The sequence below is a fragment of the Stegodyphus dumicola genome, chromosome 10, assembly GCF_044657685.1.
Source record: "Stegodyphus dumicola isolate Sdum_Otavi_A_Nest chromosome 10, ASM4465768v1".
Lineage (NCBI taxonomy): Eukaryota > Metazoa > Arthropoda > Arachnida > Araneae > Eresidae > Stegodyphus > Stegodyphus dumicola.
The window spans coordinates 14,772,581-14,795,722 of record NC_140777.1 but is presented as its reverse complement, the minus strand read 5'-3'; the positions used below and the strand labels follow the sequence as shown (position 1 = coordinate 14,795,722).

Genomic DNA, 23,142 nt, shown 5'->3' with positions numbered 1-23,142 from the left:
TTGGTTTTATTATATAATTGAAAAGTCTGGTAAAAAATATCCAGTTCTATTCCTAAGAATTTAGCTGAAAAAAGAAAATTTATTACCAATGATACTAATCTAGATGTTTTCCATTATTCTGAGTAAAGATTATGCTGCTATAATCAAACAGCAATCCAGACTTGATCTGTAAAGTTTGATTATCAAATTTTTATACAGCCATATTCCATCTTTGAAAATCCATTCTTTCCAATTTTCCATTCATAATTAAAGCCATATATTTGATGCTATTTGAATTTTTTGTCTTATTTTATAAATGTCAAGATTTTTCATTTCATTATATTTCACTGTATTTAACTTTTGCAGTGATAATATTTTTTATTTTTTATTTTTCTAGCAGCAGTAATGTATTTGCTTGGTTAAAAAAGATTTGTTACTGTTTTAGCAAATTCAATGTTTTAGCTTCATTGCTGATGAATGCTTAAAATGGGAAAAAATAACTATGCTTAACAGATGCCAAATAAAGTATGACAACATAATGTTGAGCACTTGGATTAAAAGCCTGATAATAAGTTTTGATTATCAAAATATTAAAATTCTTTACTGCACTTTGTTCTAAATTGCAAATTAGCATAATTTCCAGTTCATGATATTCTTGGTGGGTATTCTTTAAATTCAGATTATGCTGTATTAATAATGTTTCATTCTTTATTAAATTTTTCATGTGTTGCTGGATTATAAGGCTTTAGTCTGACCATTTATCTTCTGCAGTTTGATGCCATTTTTTTACCTAGTTTTTAGTTATGTTATCTTCCTTTACTTCTGTAAATCTCATTCAAATTAATTTTGATTTGTTTGTTGTCTTTTTCCAAAATATTCCTTTTATGCTTTCTATTCAGGTCTATCTTTTGTATTTAATTTCTTTTAACATAAGTTTCAAAAGTCTTTAAAATAATTTGAAGACATTTTGTTGAGAAAGAATATATTAAGTTTTTTGGATTTTCTTTAACTTCTAGATTTTTCTTCCATGCAATGAAAATGGTTTTCAGACTTTAAGAAGATTTGAAGAATTTCATATTTTAGGCATATCTTGAGCATTTCAGAATCTTGACATGTTACCTTATTGAGTTCTTTCTGTATGGCATAGTAATAGCTTCTTAATAATTAAAAGAACTGGTCTCTTTGTTTTCTCTATATTTTTAATTTGTAAAATTTTAATATTTAATACCATTACATTATCTTTATCGGATCAGTTTTTTTTCTTTTGAAGTTATATTAAGTAAAATGCAATTATTCTATTTCTAGCTTTTTAAAAATTAATAAAGTTGCTTTATGTTTGAAGTTAAGAATCTTCTGCTGTTGATATATTATGTTTTGTATAATTTTCATGATAAAAAAAATATTAAAAAGATGCCGCTTTTCACGTTTCATTGTTAATTTAGATTTAGTGGTAGTTCACTGCCAGTCTATCTAAAATTTGGTTACACTTTATGATACCAAAGGAAATTTTTAAACTTTATAAATATTAAGATATAAATTATTAATTTATTTAGATGCACATTTCACCTTGATTTAATTACTTACTTTGTAAGATATAGGTGTGTAATTCATGCTGTCTTATGAAAATCTTTACTATATAAAATAAAATTTTAAGTTTTATCTAAAAATTTTGGCTTGTGAGTTTAATATTACCATAAGTTTTCATGATATATTATAAAAAAATTGAATTTTATAAGAAATATTTGAGCATTGGTTTACTTCTAGGTGCCAAATCATTTTATATGGCTTATATTCTTTTATTGGTTTTTCCATTCTTCATTGAATGCAGTCGCTGAAATCTTGAGGTTTGGAGACAGATATTTTTACAACGATTGGTGGTAAGATTCTTAAGTAACATTTTAAAAAAGATTTCTTGCAGGATTTAAAGAACTCCGGAATTTTTAAATAAACATGTAAAACAGATTGGATTAAAAAATTGCATCTTCAGGATGTGGCATATGAAAAATTAGTGGAGAGAGTTTCTAGACCATACAAAGAACACTTATTTGTTTTCATTCATCAGTGTATATACACTGCTGGCTATATTAAAATTGCTAAATCAAAAAGGAAAGAAAACAACAGAATCTTATTAATTGCATGTGGATTGTGGTATGCAGAGCTGATGGTGCACTTGTGGTAGCAACAATGTTTGTAATATGGCTGGTCATTGAGTCAAGCTTAGTTGATAGTTACAGATACTTTATTCCATGTGGCTTCATTTCCAGACTTCATCGAATATAATGGGTGGTGTGCCAGTTTTTCAGCAATCCACAACCAGATGTTCTCAAATCTGGAGGACATGCTGTCTAGGGTAGCAGCCAAATATCCTCTGTCTCAAGTGAAATCAGGACAACACAGGTAGTATGAAGTCTTATATTATCTTATTGAAAGATGGCATATGTAGGCCTTGAAGATAGGACACACCCATAGGCCTCAACATACAAAAAGGTAACTGCGACTGTTCACATTCCTGGTTATTCAAATGAAAGGTTACTGACTGGATTGTGTACTCATTGGTACTCTGTACCAACACACCAGGTGCTGGGCCTGTATGATGTTGACGAATGTAAACTGGCAACATTCGTTCTCCACAGTGCCTCCATACATGGAAGTGTCCATCGTGATGCTGTATATAGAAACTTGATTGATCTGAAAAGACAATGTTCCTGTGTCTAGTGTCATTGTTCATTATACCATTGTAGAGACATCTGTCTCAGCTGTAGCTTCAAGGAAAGCCATAGCGGTTGTTACCGTATTGATAATCTGTGGTGCTGCAGATATCATCACACTGTCCATGCAAACTGTTGTCGGCTGCATGATCCGACAAAACTGGGAAGACAACAAGTATGTTCTGTTGTTTGTTAGTAGCTTGGCTGAGATGCTGCATAGCATTCTGTATGGCTTCCCTTTACCGATTGATACCATAGTCACCTGACAGGTATGGGATCCTGACTAACACAAACAGCAGTGCTCTCGGAATGATAAACCGCAGTCCTGATGTACCACAATCCTGCCACAGTTGCCACATGTTGATAGGAGTTTCTCCTTCTTACATGAGGCATAACACAAATTTTACACAAAAAATTAATGTTCGAATGCAATTACCAAACGAAAAACCTGCTGTGCAGTTTTCCCATATGTACATAATGTAGATGGTATTACTTGTACCTTTTTTTGTGTGCATGTGTTGCTATGCTACTCATTTGCATATCCTGGCATGTAGTGCTTTTCATACAAATTTGACATTTGCTTTCAGAGTGTAGCAATTTTAATGGTCAGCAAGATAGAAATGATTATTTTCAAATATTTATGATAAAGGTACTGCCTAGTTTAGTTTTTTTTTGTAATGAAACAATGACAAATGGATTAAGGTAATAACTGCAATTTGCTATGAATCACTAGTGCATAGTTTCTTTCAATAAAAGGAGAAAAAAGAACATTAGAAGGAAGTTATGAAAAATGAAATAGTTATAAATTATATAAGTAATTGCAAACATTTAATTTTTAATAAGAAATAAATATACAATAGAATTATGATATGCTTTACCTCTGCAGGCTTATAATTCATGCATAGTTTTAATGATATATATGAAAAAAATTTAGATTTAAATTAAAAATTTTGAGTGACAGATTCATGCTTAGTTTTAATGATATAAATAAAAAAAATATGCTTAAATTTAAAATTTTGAGTGACAGATCAAATAAAAATAATAAAAAAAACCTTAAAAACTTAATTAAGCTTCCAAAAAGGTAAAATAGAAAGATGGTGAAGGAAAGAGGATATACAACACAGAAATGTTTTGCTGAAAAATCCAAAAATTTCTTTTGTAGCCCATATGTTGAACATAACGGCAAAATTAGTGCAAGGAGTCAGTTTAGCAAAAGTCTTGCTTCTGGGTTTTTTGTAAAAAATTTGTGAATTTATTTAGATATTTATTTTTTTCTTGTTTAAGTGTGTAAAAATTACTTTGAAAATAATTTCATTGGTGAATATGTATTTGTTTTATATAAAATTCTTCAGTGCTTTCTGGCAAAAAGAATCCTTCATTTTTCTAAAGAATTTCTATATTTTATCTCTAAGTTTCTCCTTGCACTGACATTATTTTCCATATATGTTATCACATAAATATAGCACTTTTTGTATTAAATGTAATTAAATATTAGGTTACTCAGAAAGCAATTTCATTTTATCATAGGAATTTGTATTCCATGTAAAAATATTTTATTGAATTGCAGATTGACCATTTTGATACAGTACTTTTTTTTCCCATCTTTCTGGTAGTAGTATGATTCCACTTTGATCTTTACTTACAAAAACAGATCCAAATGATTTTTGAAATCGTATTTTATGAGCATTCATACATTTGTTCGAATCATACGTTTTGAACTGAGTTTAAATCAGTTTGGAATTCTTTTGCAATGGCATCACCACAAACCTCTCGGTGTGCTTGCAAAAATCTCTTTGTTTTTCAGATTTCAAGGTTGGCAACTATGCAGTCAAAAATGGCACTCTGCCTCTCTCCAAAAATAATGGCAATTTTTTTTATGCATATTATATAATTTTCCCGATATAATAATGTTAAAAACCTCTTAAACGCTGAGAAAGTAATTGTGCATACCCGTAATAATAATGACAGATTAAAACTTTGTTAAATGCTACTGTAGTTACCTTAAACCACATTTATATGTTACATTCATGAAGGTTGCAAATAAAATAAATGTGTCTAGAATTTTTTCAAAATTCTTGTGATTACTATTCACTAATAGTTGTTCACTAATAGTTCACTAATAGTTCACTAATAATTGTTGAATACTATCTGTTTACATATGTTGAAGCATCATATTATGTGTCTTTATCATACTATCACTCAAAAATCTTATACTGAATAAATTCAAAATAAGTGGACTCAAGAGTTTCATTGAATGATAATGCTTGTTTAAGTTTTTGGATTTCCCTTTAGAACAGGTATGACGTTGGAATATCTGCTGCAAAATTATGGGTCAGTCTGCTGACTTATTTTGCATGGTTGAGTTACAAGTATGCAAACAACATTTATCTTTTTATATTGAAGATATTAAGGCAACAATCATTCACATTAAGTTGTTTAAATTGCAAAACTAGTTATGGAGGTGGGAATAAAACCTATTTATTTATCCACAAGACTCATTGCCACTCTTGCAGCTGAAGAAGCAAGTTCTTTTCAAACCTCTTGAAACTAGTCCCTTAAATTTCGGCAACTTGCATTGATTCTTGTCGCGCTAGTATCGTCAACATTTGTCCTTTGGTGTGGTATTTTAGTTAACATATCACTATTATTTATTCAACTACGTGCATTTTTAATGCTTATGCATTTATTTCTTTCTGTGAGATATTTTCTTTGAAAAGTTAAAGTTTATAATTTATCATTTGTGATGTTTATGGTTTAAAAAAATCGGAATGAACAAATTTTTGTTTTGTTTTAGGAATGCTGAATCAGTGCAGTATTTTTGGCAGAATTGGAATATTCCTGTCCATAAGTGGTGTGTAAGACATTTGTATATACCTCTTTTGAATTTTGGTTTCACAAAGCCCCAAGCAGCTGCTGCTGTGTTCTTTGTATCTGCTTTCTTCCATGAGGTTAGTAATTTTAATTTATGATTGCCTAGAAATTTATCATTGCCATTAGATTTGATATTTTTTAGCAGACAGTAGTGGATGCAGAATGTAATATTAGAAATTTTATTATCGAAATACATAATTTATAGCATCATGAATGTCTTTTAATTGCACTAATAGATATAAACAATAATAATACTTGTGTAAAATCTTGTTTAGAAATAGTAATTGTTTTTTAAACGGCTCTAATGGTAGCTATTCTGATGAGCTGTGCATTATTTTTAATGTAAAATATAAATGAGAGATCTTATGCCTAATTGATTAGCAACAATTTCTTATTTTGGAATGAATTTTCATCAATAATCAATGAATGAAGTACTGTATTAACAAATTAAGAAAATATTGCTAGTGATGTACCATTGAATAAAATCAGATTTGTAATTACTTTGAAAGCATAATTTCAAGGGCCAACAGTATTTCAAAGCTCTAAAAATTCTTGCCAGAGATTTCTGTATGTGATGTGACTCAGATAGTGACAGTAGACTGAGCCAAACCTTTTAATATTATAGCTGCAATCAATCTAAATAATCTTTTAATATTATAGCTGCAATCAATCTAAATAATCTTTTAATATTATAGCTGCAATCAATCTAAATAATTTTAGTGAGAGTTTGATGAGCAAGATAAGTACAAACATAATTAGAGGTAGTAAAACTATTGTTCTTACAAATCAGAGGACAGTGTGCATAACAGTGGTTACTTTTGCCATAGACTTATTTATGGCAGAATGCAAAAAATAAGATGTGAAAATACTTCTGTCATTTTTAATTTTTTGACAGAATAATTTGCTTAATAAAAAACCTAACAATTCTAAGAATAAGCACAACAAAACTGCAAGCAGTATTATATGAACATAAATTAAAATTTCTGGAATTGCTTTTGGATATATGATAATGCTGTCAGTGGTGCATTTATGAAATGAGTGGCCCATTTCACTGTTACTTATGGAAGCCTCTGGGAATGCTGGGCTCCTTGTAGTTGTGACTTGAGTGACTTCATAAGTCCATCTCTGAATGTTGTTCAATATGTACATTTTAAATTTTAAGTTTTCAAAATTTCAGTTTTGAATATGCTTATTAATAAGGAATGTTGAAATTAACCAGCATTTTTAATTGTATGCTGTTGTGTTACATTATATTTTTAAAATATTTTTTTGCTTTAAATTGTTGCTTTTTTAAAAATATGTTGGCATAAAAGTTACTTTAAAAAAAATAGGATGCTTAAGTAGAGGCTAAAGTATGTTTTGATGTAACTTCACTGAATATGGAAAATAAATTGTGGATGTTTCAGATTATTCTCTGAAGACTGTGAAATTCACGAGGATGATAATAATTGTATACTAAAATTATCTTTAAAATTAATTTTGATTATGATGTATTAAGTAAACATCTATAATGGTGATTGATTGATTATTATAATTTAGGGTGTTGATATTAAGTAGAATAATTTTCTGTTTACCTGATATTATTTTCTTGCATTTTAGTATCTTGTAAGTGTTCCTCTAAAGATGTTTAGGATCTGGGCTTTTCTTGGAATGGTTGGCCAAGTAAGTCACGTTTTTATAAATAAGTAATTTTGCTTTGAATTAATCAAAATATTTAAAAAATAGTTATTTTAACATATTCTATGTGTATGAGTAATTTGCAATTTTTTGCTGAATGCTTTTATTATTTTAGCAATTTGAAGTTTTGTTGTTAAATTGTCTTTTGGTATTAAAAAAGGAGCTATAGTCTGAAATTTAAACACCTTTATGATAACAAACCCATGGTGATATGAATATGTCTTTGGGGAAGAGAAATCAGCCAGCAAAACTTTTTGCTGTCTGCAGAATGTTAAAGTTTATAAATTCTTTATTGAGATAAGTAAGAGATAAGTCAGATTTCTAAATCAGAAAATAAATCACATTGTTTAATGGTGACTTAATTATGTCTATCAAGGGCTTAATAATATTTGTCATATGAGTATATTTGGGAATAAAAACCTGTAATGCATTTTGTAAACATTTACTATTCTAAGACGAACTTTCTGTATCTTATAAAGTTTAACATTTAGCAATTTAAGCAAAAGTGATGTAATTAGTTTAATTATAAATATTCTGCATATTATGGTCTATATACCCAATTCTGTTACTCTAAATCCTTTAAGTGTGCTTCTAAAACTATATTTGGAGTTGTTGAGTTTTTTATTTTTAAATTATACATTTTTTAACGTAAATGTATTGAATGATTTGATTGTGGCAAGTACACTAGGGCTGTTTATAGAAGGAGATTGTTATGTAAAGGCTCATCTGAGGTGAATTTTTTTTTTTTGTATTATGTTACATGTAAGGAAAACCACAAAAACCTTGGGCAGCCAATCCACTCAACTTCTAAGAGAGAATATGGAATGAACTATCAGTATTTTGAGACTTTAGCCATTTAGTCACTGCTTGACTTACATGTAAGTGAAATATATACAGTGTCTGACAAAAATGTTAAAAAACATTTTTCATTTGAATACATATTTTCTCCCCTTTGTGCTAAATAAATTTGAAAAAATTAAATAGTAAATTAAAAAGATGTTTTAGGCTGGAATGGGGAAAAAAGTATCACAAAATTAATTGGATATTTTCATAATTTCTAATTAAACTCATCTGCTATAAATATTAAACGAACTTTTATGGAATTAGTGTGGATAAAGAAGCTAGGCAATAATCTAAAAATCATTTGCTTCTACAATACAGATTTTAGTTTTAGAGAATGTTTGTTATTTTAATGTTTTCTTACAATGGCTTTGTCACAAAGGAAACATCATTTGAAATTTGCAGATTAATTATTAATTTGCATCAAAAGAAAGGGAAATATGTTGGAAAAACTGCTAATTTACTTAATTAAAGTAATTCTACAGTTTTTGATCTTATTAAGCATTATAAGAAACAGAATCGTATTCAAAACAAAAGAAAATCTAGAAGACCACTTAAGTTATCGGTTGGAATGAAATTCTAAGGAATATTAAAAAGAATCCAAGACTGAGTGCTCCTAAACTTACTGCGGAACTACGTGAATTATATGGAATATGTGTAAGTCCAGAAACTGTAAGAAGAGTAATGCAATCTATAGAATATCATGGGTAAGTAGCAACAGGAAAATTTTCTGTCACTAAAAAAAAAAAAAAAAAAAAAAAAAAAAAAAAACTTCAACATGCTAGAAGTCACCCATCTACTGCAACCCAAAGAAGAATTTCAGAGCCTAAACTTATTACTAAGTGTTAAACATGCTAGAGAAGAGTTATGGTATGAGGATCTGTGGAATATTTTTATGTTGGTAATAGAGAGTTTATAGATGGTATGGATAATTATAAGTGCCTTGATATTTTGATGTGAAATTTGGCATCGTCAATACATAAATTTAATATACAAAATAATTTCCATTTCTACTAGGCCAATGATCTAAAGCAGACTGTGTACAAGGTTAGACTCTGGCTGTTATATAAGTGTTCTAATTAAGCCATCTCCCCAATTGCCAGATTATAATCCTATTGAGCATATTTGACAGGAACTAGAATAAAAAATTCAAAAACAGAGCATATTTTCATGGCAATAGTTGAAAGCAGTGATTCAAGAGGAGTGGCATAAAATAAGTCTAGAAATAACAACAACAGGGAGGGAAAAAAATGTGGAATCAATGCCCGAAAGATTAAATTAAGTGATCAAGTGTAAAGGTAATCTCCTGAGATATTAAGGAGCAAACACAATGTAGCTTTTTGTCATTTTTGCTGTTTATTAAAAGTGCCCGATTATTTTTGTGAGCATATTTTTCCTCATTAAATAAACGACATTGATTTTTGAATTTAATTTTCATCTTTTTAAAAAATGTATTTACTATAAAAAGAATGTTGAATTTGCATATAATCAAATTAAAAGCCTTTCTTTTTGGTTTAGTTTTTATGTTCATTAAAGCATACAAAAATTGAAAGTGTCTGTTAATTTTTTTCGATATATTATTTTCTATGTGTATATATTATTATTTTATTAATATTAAAGATATTATTAACAAAATTCTCCCCCTTTTTTCTACCAATTTTATTTGTAGTAATAATAATGTCAGTTATCATAAATGCAGCTATTAGTTCAGGAGTCCCTTTCCCAAAAAGAGAATCTCAAAGTTCACGAGACAAAGAAATTTGTATCACTGAGAGAATAAAACTTAATCCATGTGAGTGTACGAATTTTTAGTGGTAGAAACATTTGACACTATGAAAATGAGGATTTGAAATCCGAAAATTTTTAAGCCATAAGATCTAGAGCTTGAAATTTTGCAAATGACTCATATTGTGTGATTGTTTTGCTATATGTATGTATTTTAGCATATTTAAGACCATTTGTTACAAAATAATAATTTTTGTTTAGCTTTGATTGTTTTTTAAATGCATCTCTCTGTTATTTGAGGATCCAGTCTCTGTATAATTTTTTCCTCTTTTTGTTATACCTGTTGCTGAAAAGCATTCATAAAAACTTAAGCAACCTCAGAGGGGGGGATTTTTTATCCCTTTTTTTTTAGTACAAAGCATTTTTCAGAAAATTGCTTTGTTGCTGAAAAGCATTCATCAAAACTTAAGTATCCTCGGAGGGGGGATTTTTTATCCCTTTTTTTTAGTGCAAAGGGGCTTTGTCCCTGAAGGACTATTGTTTTCATTTTGGCATTTTGCGTCGAATCACTTTAAACGGCGTATCACTTTTCAAATTGTTGCCATGAAATGTTAGAGCCCTGCATTATATTTACAGAAATTAAATAATGAAGAATCTGCATAAATGTATGTATGCGTCTCACGTTATGATAAAACAGCGGTACCTAGAGCCAACCAGTTTTGAATGGCATAATCCTACTGTGAATATGGGTATCTGAAAGCCCAAATTTGAAATTTGGAATTTGTTTTATTATCGATTTCATATTTTATAAAACTTTAATGAGTTTTTGATTAATAAACTCCAGGATTTCAAAGCGAGCGATGGCAACGTTGCACAGAAAAAAACCTTTTTACCTCCAGCGTGCGAGACTGTGTATCGTAAAATCTAAAGATATGCTCATTTTAAAATTGTCTTGCGATATTGCTATTGAATTGAATTTTATGGTTTATGTTCGAAGAACATGACCATAATGAATAAAATTGGGCATAATGTATAAAATTTGAAAGCTTTTTCAGATTTTTTTTTTAAATGTTAGAAATCTAATTTATATTAAATTTGTATTGAAATTATAACTGTTATACATTTCATACAGCTTATTGTATAGATTTATAGTTAATATACTGTGTAGCATTTTTGCTGTTGGCTTATGCATTTCGTGCCATGTGGATGGCATTCCATGGATGATGCAGTTTTTCTAGTTAAGTCTAATTGCACGTGTGCGCACACACAAAAAAAAAATTATGATATATATCAGCTACAGATTGTGGATATACCATTTACTAAAATATTAAAAATTATATTTTAGTAAATGGTATATTTAGTAATTATAAATTTATAAAAATTATATTAGTAAAATATAATTTTTAATATTTTAGTAAATGGTATATCCGCAATCTGTAGCTGATATAACTTTAAAAGAAAAATAAATTACTTTGTACTTTAGTAAATAAAAAATTAGTAAGTAACAATCACAATGCATATTCGTTTAAAACAGGCTTTGACCATGCTAAATTTTAAAGCTGAGTTCTACACATAGTCCAATATTGCAGTTTTTGCATTGATGATTGGACATTTTCCATTTTGGTGGATTTTTTCTGGAATGTGAGCATACAAAATGTCTCCAACAATTTAATTTCTCTTCTTTGACCTTTTGACACAATGGTGGAAAATGTCTGCTTTCAAGACATAAAGGAATTGTTCCTGTGGTACATCTAGATGCGGATCATCTAAATGCTCTTGATCTTTGTAGAAAAGTTAGTGTGGAAGTCAACTGAGTGAAACTTTCTGTCATTCTGTTCATTGAAAAGAATATTTGCGTGTGTATCAATCCACACAATACACTATCAAAGAATATATACCTCTCGAATAATTCCTTCATATATATGTATATTGTGTATGTATTGATTATAGATTAACTCAATATGCATGTATCAAAGAATATATACCTTAGTGAAAGAATAGTTTGTGATAACATTTTGTGATTTTGAAAACCATAATTTCATATAGGAGTTTTGAGTAGAACTAAATTCTGTTATGTTTTATTATATAAGGAATTATCTCATTCTTCCATGAAGGAATTATCTCATTCTCCCATGCATGCTGTCATGGGTTTAAGATATCAGCATATTTTATTAACAAGATTATTGATTCACATCCCAGAGAATGTAACTGATTTCTAACATTTCCTGCTTTGAACATTTCCTGTAGTCTTTACTACAGTAACATCTTTCTAACATTTCCTGTAGTCTTTACTACAGTAACATCTTTCTAACATTTCCTGTAGTCTTTACAGTGGCACTTGAGCTAAGATGTGAATGTTACATTTTCCTCACCTGATTGTCAGTTCAGTCTTATGCTTCTTCCCAGTTGCCCTTTTAAATTTGTAAGACTTTAAGCAATTAGTGCATTCTTCTTTATAGGCTGTTGATGTGTAAGTGTGTAGCATGTCCTATTAGCAAATGAAAGATCCATGGTTCAAATTTTGGTGAGGGTGCTGTTGATTTTTTTATGTTTCCTGCCTTCAAAGGATGTAATAGTCCTTGTATAGTTTTTAACTCTTAGAAAATAGAAAACAAAAGAGAAAGTTTGCAGTTTAATGAAATGAAAAAGAGTTAAGTTTGGTATGAATTTAACATACTAAGTATGAAGCCTGTTTTGTCTTCCTTTCTGTTTAACCAGTAATATCTGATTCCACTGATATGCTGCTGGCTGTAGAATTTGACAGAAGATAGATTTGAGAGAATATCATAATTTCTTAAATTATATATTCGTAGTCAACAGTGACTGATGCTGCCAGAAAGAAAAGGATACTGTCAGTCATCGATAATTGATGTGGTTTGAATGGAAAATGGTTACTGACATGGTCCAAATGGAAAGTAAAGTATCAGTCACCAGTGATTGACATGGAACTTAATGTGTTAAGTTGCTTAACATTGTTTAAGCTCAATTCTTTTTAATCATTGTTTCCAAAATAACAGTTTAATGGATTACATATATGCACATTTTCTCATTATAACCCAGAAGTATAAATCAAATTAGAAGCCTCAAGTGCATCAGTACTTTAAAAATAATACTTCCATTATTTACTTAAAAAATATGTCGGAATATTTCAGGTTTACAGAACATAGTCCTTAAAATATGTTTTAAACGCACTCATTTGTTTTTCATCTGGCAGTCTAATTTACTCTCTAGAGATGATGTAGTTATTACATGCAATGTGGAGGTGCCAACATCCGTAAATTAGTTTTTAAAATCATTAACATGGATTTTGTTTTCTGTACTGCATTATTAAATTCTAAACCTAATGGCATAAATAATCTCATAAATGCGTTTTTGATAGATTATAAATTTATGTAAATAGTAACAATACATTCTCTTATGTTAGTTGCCATACTCCAAGTTTGTGGGGAAGTACTTACATAATCAATATGGTAACATGGCAGTATGGATTTCCTTGATCATTGGTCAGCCACTTTGTATCCTGATGTACTACCATGATTACTATGTGATAAATTACCAAAATGTGGAAGCTGCACAATAAAGGGATTATTGTTTATACTTAAAATGTGATTATACTGTACCTGTCGCTATGGCATTTGAATTTGGAACAGTTTGAAAGAGGTGCTGCTGTTAAATAATATTTTACAAATGGTTGTGTGACAATGTATGTCTTTTACCTTTTTTGGTGTTACTATTTTCATATTTGCTTGACTTAAATTTATATATATATGTCTTCATTTGATCTAAATTGTTGAATTAATTTTTTAAAATACGTAAAGAAGCATTTTCTGATGTGACAGAGATTGTTATTAGTTGAAGAAATTTCTTTTACTATACCTCAAAGTAAATTTATGTTACCTCAAAGTAAATTTATGTTTATTTGTAGTAAAATGTGTTGATTTGTATGTGGGGAAGGATGATTTCTTTAGTGTACGGTTTTGCATTGTTAATCACTAAAGTGAAGATGTATGGCTATATTTTTATATTAAAAATGCATATGTACTGTTTTTACTAAAATTACTTTAAGATCTTGAAATTTTCACAGAATTGTCGAGTTTATATTTTGTGTAATTGTGTTTTTTGTTGAAATTTTTTGATTATATGGTGCTGCAAGTTTTTGACCAAAGATGTCATTATGTTTTGTCTGTTAATTGTATATTGAATTATATATATTTTTTCTTAATCATTTTATTTGGATTGTATATGTGCTGCATCAAATGTGTGACTTCTGAGATTGCTTATCTCTGTTTAAATGATGAAATATATCTGTATGTTTTTAATACATTGGAATATTTTTATATAAATCTGTTTTAGATGGTTTGGGTTAATTGGGAACATCTAGTGGAAATTAGGACTTATATCATGCTTCTAATGTAATAAAAATACTATAATAAATTATATGAATTTTATTATTATATGCTTAATTCACTTCCCATCTAAAAATAACTGAAAATAAAAAAATAACTGAAACAATTATTTATAATTTTAGATTCAATTTGTAGTGCTTAAACTTGATTGAATTTTAATATTTCGCTTGGAAGTTCATATTGCTTATTACAAGGATAAACAAATAATATTTCAATGAAGTGTAAACTTCTTTCTAATAGGAATTAAAAAGAAAAAAATATGAACTGTTCTGTCATTTGTTAAATGTACCTAAAAACAGCAATAGCTGAATTGTAAATATTTCTTGCAGTAAGAAAATAATATCTAATTTTAATATTCTTCCATTTTAGGTTATGGTTAAAGTTAATTAGATAAGAAAGACTAAAAATACAAATTTCAGTTTTCTTTTCTATGTAATTTCTCTTCTTTATTCTTTAACAGTTTTAAATTTTTTCTTAGCAGTGAATATTTGAAACATTAAAGAAAATAAATTTGAGACATTAATTAATACTATTGTTTAGGAGGGAGAGGTAATCTGGCGAATTCTTGTAACACTGAACTGAGGTTAGTCTAACTTATAATCCATGTCATATAGCAAAATAGACTAAGAGATGGATTCATTGTATTAATTTAATTTTTGTCACTTTTTGACAAATATGCATATTTGATTTATGGTATATAGTTTTTATGCTAATATTATAGAATCTTTTTAATGTATATAATAGTTATATGAATTCTGTCATTGGTAATTTCACCATTATTACATGGTGCTTTCAAGAAAGGTATTAACATTTTTTCATTCAAGATAGGTTGTATTTAAATGCGTATTTAAATTTTTTTTCATAAAATTGTGTACTGTTCAGATTTTTTGTTAATTCTTTAAAATATAATGGCTAATAATTATCTCTGCAATGATTTTTATAATTAGTATTTTGATCGATATTAATAGCTATATGCTTTAAAAGGTAATCATTAATTAATATTTTATAGGTGTTATAATATGTGCTTTAGAACTTATTTAAATGCTGTAATTTTAAAACTTTCAAAGTTTGAGAAGACTTAATATGAGATTCAATATCATAATATGAGATTCAAAATCATGTATTTAGTGATCCTAGTTTTATTCTATTTCTGTGATGTAACTTTCACTTGTTTACTCATTGTAAGTGAGAATATTTTTGATGATAGGTTATGAGGTGATTTTAATAACTTCTGTGATTAGAAATATGTATTATTAAATTTTAAATGCACAAACAATACTTACTTTAGCTCATTTATTGGAAATCTATGTCTGCAAATATAACTAAATACTACAGTAAAAGCTACAGTAATATTATTTGATAAGTTTTTTAACATCATCTTTGATGAGGATAGTTAAATGTTGAATTCCTTCCTTGTTTTGCTTTAATTTTCAGCTACATCTATTCTTAGCTCTGGTCAATGTGATTAAAAAATAACAGTATATATTTTCTGAATTTTTTACTGTAGGTAATAAATCTAATTTTTATCGTTTTGTAAAATGTAATTTTGAAAATGATGAAATTATTATTGCTTTCTTTTCTTAGAATAATAACATTAAATGACATTGCATTTAAGTAGAAATGTGAGAATATTTAATCTGTATGAAAAGTATTTGTTACAACAGTTACTTAATATTTTTCTGTATATTATTTATTGTTCATGGAATGAACAACATAAAAAAAATTAAGCATGATTGAAGATTTTATGTACAATGGACTTGCATCTTTTTAAAAATGAGCCAAAAATTTTTTAATTTGTTGTTTCTTTTTCTCTTTTTAATCTATATAATATTGCAACTATATGAATATTGTAATTATAAAAAGATGTATGAGCTTCCATATTTTTTTACTAACATTATATAAGTGCAAATAAATAAAATGGCCAACTAAATACAATTTTTCATGTAGGTGTGAAACCTGCTAGTTAAAAATGTGTCTGTAACCCGCAACTATAGTCTTATTGACTCATTATCTAAATATTTTTATCCAGTACAGCTCATAACAGCTTAAAACATAAAATGAGTGTTTGTATGTCTCTGTGATTGAATATTTAATACAAAGTTGCATAAACAAATAATACATTATTTGTTACATGTTTATGCAGACTTTTTCATACTGAATCAATATAGTAAAAGTATATAAAGTAAATCTATGGAAATATATTTGTGTGTACTGTAAACTGGACTATAAATGTTTCAGTGATTTTTATACTATATTACAGTTTTTATTGAAGGATAGTGCTGAGTTAAAAAATCTTTGAGTGTTGTTGTTATTTAATTCAGTATGCTAGATATATGTAGTCTAGATATTTATATAGTTCTCTTGCACATACTGTATAGACATCATTTGATTAAAAATTTTGAATTTAAATTTTTTAAGGTTTGGTTAATATGTGGTATATAGATTGTAGTATTTATTTTAAACAGGTTGTTCTTAAAAAAAGTGTGTGTGTCATAGTGTGTAAAAGAGAAAATGTGCCAAATTGAAATATCTATTGGACCAATTTTTCTTGTATTATATTTCTCACACAAGTTCTTACCTTTTTCATTATTAATTTTTTAATTTTTGTTTGCAATTATGAATATTGAACTCTTTAAACAAAATCTGAAACAATTAACCCCCATTTATTTTCTTCTGATATTTTAAAAATTTATTTTGTTTAACTGGAGGTTTTTGAAGATTCTGGAAGGTTTATTCAGAATTTAGATTTATTTGTATATTAACCAAAGACCAGTTTTTCATATTTTATTGCTTCTCTATCTGTGATTGTAAATATTGATAGTTTTGTCTTTTTTTTTTTGACATTTTTATTTGAAATAAAATATTCTTGAATTTTAAGAATTTTTAATCTATTAAACTGAAAAATGGATGTGTATCCATCTAGTATAGGTCAATTAACATCTAAAAACTACATGGAATACAGCTCTAACAACTTAAAACATAAATGCATGCCTATCCGTCACAGTGATTTAATATTTAATACAAAAATGTTGAATGTCTTAAGTTTTAAAATGCATCTGGATTGGTCAGCTTTTCAAGTATTGCTACAATTTCATGAAAGTTTCTTCATCACTGGAAATGCTAAATGATTTTTAACTTCTCATGAAAAATCTTATTTGTAGTCAGATGTGATATTTAAATTGAAAGAGAAACATGCCAGTGTAAAATTTAAAGTTAAGATAAAAGGTAACCTTAATTTGACATGGATTTTGAATAAAAAACTATTGATTTTGAGAGCAATCAAACACAGTTCCCTTTTCTTCAGAAGATAACAAGAGGACCTGTATCTGATTGCTCGTAAAACCGATTAAGAGTTTTATTCAAAATTTATGTTTAAGTAGGCTTGATATTACTAAATTTTTTGTATTAATCATCAAATTCTAAGCCATTTATTTTACAGTCTTGTTAATTTCTTTTTTTCTCTTTTGTGCAAATGAAAGACATACCAAAATTTTCTTTAGTTTGATTTATATGTTATTTATTATTTAAAAGACGTAGAATTTTGCATAAACTTTACCTAATTTAGATATTTATTTATTCATGAGATTTAGGGAATTGAAATAAAATTTGGATTAGGAATTTTTGAATTGAGATATAGGCAAGATTTAAATAAATAATGAAGAAAGTTTTACTTCATTTGATTTATATTTATTAACACCAAGTGAAGGCAGAAATTTTATCAAGTTTGTGTGCTACTCATAAGATTTAAGGAATTTAGTTTAAATTTGCACTGGTAGTTTATCATTTTTATGGCTTTTCAGCTACACTTAGTTAAAGAATTTTCTCTAACTTTGCTGTCTTCATTCAAATATATCATAATATGGATTGAAAATCTTAAATAAGAAAACGTTTATCATTAGTATGTGGCTTATTCGAGCAATATGAGTATATCTGGATAGTTGAGTTAATTAGGAACTATGTTATTTTTCTGTATATTGTATTTACATCTGTAATTCAAATCATCATGTAATTCATGCATCTAAGGTCTCCTATAAAATGAACAATATATGTATTCTTGACATATTTAATATCGTAAAGAATTATTTTATGAATTAATAAGTACATTTTGTTGTTTAGTATTACTGTTATGTTGAATTTAGATGGCACAGATACCTTGGGAGATAATAAGATAATAAGGCAACTTTGATAATATGAACTTTAGGTTGTGTTTAAATAAAGAGTTTCTAAATTGTTATGAAAATTATCAGTTTTTATCTTGTTTAGTTGTGGATCTTTCTTTTTGATTGTAAAATCAGGAGGCAAAAAATGCAAGAATTTTATGAGTAAATACAATATATACAAATAAACACAATTACATTGTTAAAAAAATAAAGGGCTTCTATAAAAAGCATAAATTAGTGATAAAATAAAGCTTAAAGTTTTGTTATTTATTGGAAAACTTATGTGATTTCATAAAATCGTGGTGCTTTTTGAAATTTTCTTTTGAAACAAATATTGCGTCATCTGGAAAATTCTGCAGTTTTTTTAATCAAAGTGCATTTTTTTCTCTTTAATTATTTTGTTATTGTTGATAAAGAGTGACTGTGCTCGAAGCAAATATTTAAATATGATATTGTGTAATTCTAGTGTGTATTGTGGCATGATTTTTGTTTCAGTGCAGTGCTAAAGAGGGAGAACCCAGAAGTTAATTTTCGTCATATTATGCTGTTTTACTTAAAAAAGGGGAAAAAGAAATTGCTAGTCGGACTGCTTGTAAAATTTATGCTATATATATAACAAAGTGCTGTTTTAGATGGCAGGGTTCACAGGTAGTTTGACAAGCATGGAAATTTCAACCTTGAAGATGATACCTGCTTTGGGCAATCATCCTTTGTAAGCAAGGACCTATTAAAAAAAAGCTATTGATGAAAATCCACCCTGTATAGGTGAGGAACTATTAGACAGACTACTTAAAAAATACAGTACATGACCATTTGAAAGAAGATTTGGTATGTAGCTGCATCAATGTATGGGTACCTCATATTTTAAAACAGCAAAATATGTTTGCTCGGGTTTTGGCATGTGATTATGTGCTGAAAAAAAAATAAAGCTTAAAGCTCCTTTTTTGAAGTAGATTGTTACTTGATATGAGAAATGGATACTATGGAGTAAAGTTACTAGAAAAAGTCATGGGGTCAGCCAATCAAGAATCTTCTGTAGTAATATGGAGAGAGGGCTTTTGTATGGTCAGATGACAAAGGAATTATATGCTATGAATTGTTGTTACCAAATCAGACTAAATTCAGAAAACATTTGCAGACATATGCTAGTATTTGCAGATTGAAGCAAAGCGCCCAGAATTGCCTAATTGTTGAAGTGTTGTCTTCCACGATGACAATGCTTAACTCGATATTTTGATGAATATCAGACAAAAATTTACTAAATATGGCTGGGATGTTTTGTGTATCCCCCATATTTACTAGACCTTGCCCACTAGGTTTTAATCTCTTCAAGACACTTCAAAATTCTTTGAACAGCCTGGTGTTCATTTATTTGGAGACTATCAACCAGCACCTCAAAACCTTCTTTTTGAATAAATCCGATGATTTTTTTTTTTAAGGAATTTTTCAGCTGCTGGAGAGATGAAAAAAGTCATGGAGCAAAATGGTGCTTCTATGAAATTTTGTTATGCTTTTGTTCTGTGTCATTTGTATTTATCACCAAAAAACTGCAGAACTTTCTGGATAACTCAATACTTTTTATTATATTAAACATTTGTAATATTAATATCTGAGTGTTTTAAAATAATCATATATCTTTTTATTTGCAGTATAATGTTTTTTTTTTCCTATTGTTAGTATTGGATGCAACTGTTTTTGGTACTTTTTCGTTTTGCCGGCGCAAGCGATAAAGTTGCCAATAATGGTACAACTGATGCCAAACGGAATATTCTCGCTGGTAACCTTTTATGCATCATTTTCAAAACAAGTCGCAGCTTTTTCTTATCAGACTGGTTGTTTCTTACAATACTGGCATATAGAATACATAGAATTTTTATCAGATAGTTCAGTTTATGTCTAAGGCCATTTTCGGTAATTAAGTCAATTGGGATGCAATCACAGCGCTTATCCGAAGCCGAAAATATAGAAAAGGTAAAGTCAAGGGTTAAATTCATCCATTCTAATGAGAATGCATTAGCGAAGTAAAGCACTGCAGTTTTACATAATTTCTGAGTAAGCTATTCATATGAATTGAAATATTTCTTGCATTTAAACTTGTGTTCCAAATTAAGATTTAACTTGAAATGAATGTAGATAATTACTGAGAGCATTAGATTTTTGTAGAGTAGTTTACGTGAGATGAGATCGCTTGGGGTAACGTGATATGAACCGGCGAATCAGGATGTTGAACCATGAAAACATAGTAAATTCTTAAATTAATGTCTTTTTACAAATTTATTGTCTTTATTTATTGGCTTTTTATAAAATTTTAAGCGATATTAAAATGTTTATGCCTTCTTTTTTTAAAAGAATTCTTAGAACTAATATTTTTTTAATATTTTTTATGTGTATACTGTATGTTGTCGCCAATAAAGTCTGCTTGGCGAGATTTGCGCCGGCGAAACGGAAAAGTACCCTGTTTTTTCAAACTGTACAGAAATTTTGAATTATTTTATCTCTGAGTTTTGATACTTATCTTTTAGTTTGTGAACTAAAGCATATATATATATATATTTTAATTAAATCATGTGAAAGCCACTAGTATAAAAGTAAAATATTTTTACTGTAGTGTAATGCTTTAAGAATGAAAAGAATAAAATAATATATATAATTAATGACATTTAGTGGATATATGAAATCATATTTATATTCAGAAAATAAAAATTTAAACATATATCAAACAAAGAATTATGACTAGAATTTTTTGCTGGATGAATAGCTATTAAGTTTATAAGTACTGATTTCTAGGTTATGTACTCAAAGAACTATTTTATAGTTTTTGTGAATAAGTTTAATTATAATATATATATATAATATGTTAGTCATTTAACACTTAATACATTTGTTCAATTATGTGTTGAAGATTTTCATATAAGCAATAAGCTTTAGAGATATTAATGAAGTTTTCTTTTTGGGAGAGCGGGTGAAATACAAAATAATTATTAAATAATTATTAATTTGAAAAATAATTATTACTTTAATAACTATTATATTTAAGTAAAGTATAATATAATTATTACTCTGAATTCATGTTTAAAAGAAGTAAAAATTTAAGTAATGCTTAAAAATTTGTAGCAGTTATTTTACTTAAATATATATGTTTCTTTAATTTTTTACAATATATAGAAAGTTTAAATTGCATTATCAGGAATATCTTTGATGGACAGTTGTATTTAACTTACAGAAATAGAAAAATTCTGAGCATAACTGACTTGCTCAGAATATAGTCTCAGAGCATACCAATTGCCCATCAACAACCAAATGGGTTAAATATTAAATAATTATTAATTATTTAATATTTAACCCATTTGGTTGTTGATGGGCAGTTGGTATAGAATATGAAATTTACTTCTGTTTTAAAATAACTAGGAATATATAATATTGAAGGATTGCATATCTGTTCTGTGTATATAGTTACACATGCACATAATCGTAGATGATATGTAATCTAAATTATTTATATTCACAAAATATTAAAAACCTACCTTAATGGTGCATTATTGTAGAGTACATGTTTCATAGATATCAGTAGGTTCACTTGTTAAATGATAAGTATCAGTATTTCGTAATATATTATATATAACACACAGGCATGTTGTGTATTTGAATCCCAGTTGTATATTTGATATATGTGCCTTAATTAGAGGTTCTTTGAGAGCTTATGTTTGATTTTGAGGTTTGAAACAAAACTTCTGTTTTGATTCAAAAATATGCATTCCATTCTAAGTAAATCAAAAAATAGGAAAAGTTGTTTTATTATGTTAGATAGTTTAACTTTAGAGGAAATATACCGTCGAAGATTAACGTATTTTTGATCAGTTGGAGGATTCCAAGCAAGTCTTTTTAACTATGGAATTCTATTTGGATTGTCAAGCGTTTTTAATGTTGATTATTTCCGAACTTTTGTGTTTAATGATAGGTTGTAACATTAGACAATGTTTGTCTCTTAGACAATGTAAAATTCTCCAAATGTAACCTAATTACATGTACATTTTATGTTCTAAATATGACTTGTTGTAGCTGCTGAGCAGCAGAGTTTACATGTGTGATGATGTTTTAATTAGAGATTAAAGAGGAGGGCAAAGAAGTTTTTATATTAATTTTCAATGAATTGCTGTATGTGTGTACTAGAATGAACCATGTAAAATAAATATTGCTCAATTATTTTATATTTTATTGTCTTATTTTTATTTGTGTTTCAAAAGCGTGAACTTTAGTTGGCAGTTAAAAATTTTCAAAGTTCAAAAACAGCATATTGGAATTTTGCATATGAACTTTAAAACTTCAGATGCAACTTGAGCATCTGAGGATCAAAATGAGATTTAAAATCTCATTTGTTTTCACATAAATTATAAACTTAAAATTGACTATTTTTTGAAGCCTTTTGCATTAGAAAGGGAAAGTAGTTGACGATAATTTTTAACCACTATGTTTGCAGTTGTAAACACTAGAAACAAAAACACTTTAATAGTAATGTTTATGCTGAGTATATATTGCTCTTTATATAAATTATTTAATTACTTAACTTCTATATAAATAATTGCATTTAACCTAATTGATTTTCCTTTTTTTTTGTTTTGTCTATTTTAATGTGAATATTTCATTATACTAATGTTGAACAGAAACCTTTTTGCTTTTCAGGTTTTTAAATGTTCAGTATTTGGGGGGGGGGGCTGTGCTTTAGGACGGTTGTAGTATTAGCAGAGTGGATGTGCTGATGGTGTATAATGCCTTGTG

General features: G+C 28.0%; 1 protein-coding gene across 2 annotated transcripts in view; it reads left to right on the top strand.

The window, feature by feature from the left end:
* Window positions 1-22,572, top strand: part of mdy (diacylglycerol O-acyltransferase) — a 71,124-nt gene extending 48,552 nt beyond the window's left edge. The window contains exons 12-16 of one of the 2 annotated variants that reach the window (XM_085824628.1): window positions 1,744-1,856; window positions 5,482-5,635; window positions 7,158-7,220; window positions 8,003-8,113; window positions 13,225-13,362. In XM_085824628.1, the coding sequence (XP_085680754.1) occupies window positions 1,744-1,856; window positions 5,482-5,635; window positions 7,158-7,220; window positions 8,003-8,095 (423 nt within the window). In that variant the 3' untranslated portion in view covers window positions 8,096-8,113; window positions 13,225-13,362. Of the gene's footprint in view, window positions 1-1,743; window positions 1,857-5,481; window positions 5,636-7,157; window positions 7,221-8,002; window positions 8,114-13,224 lie in introns of both variants that reach the window. The other variant, XM_035368309.2, reaches the window with a different exon arrangement.
* The last annotated feature ends 570 nt before the right edge of the window (window positions 22,573-23,142 follow it).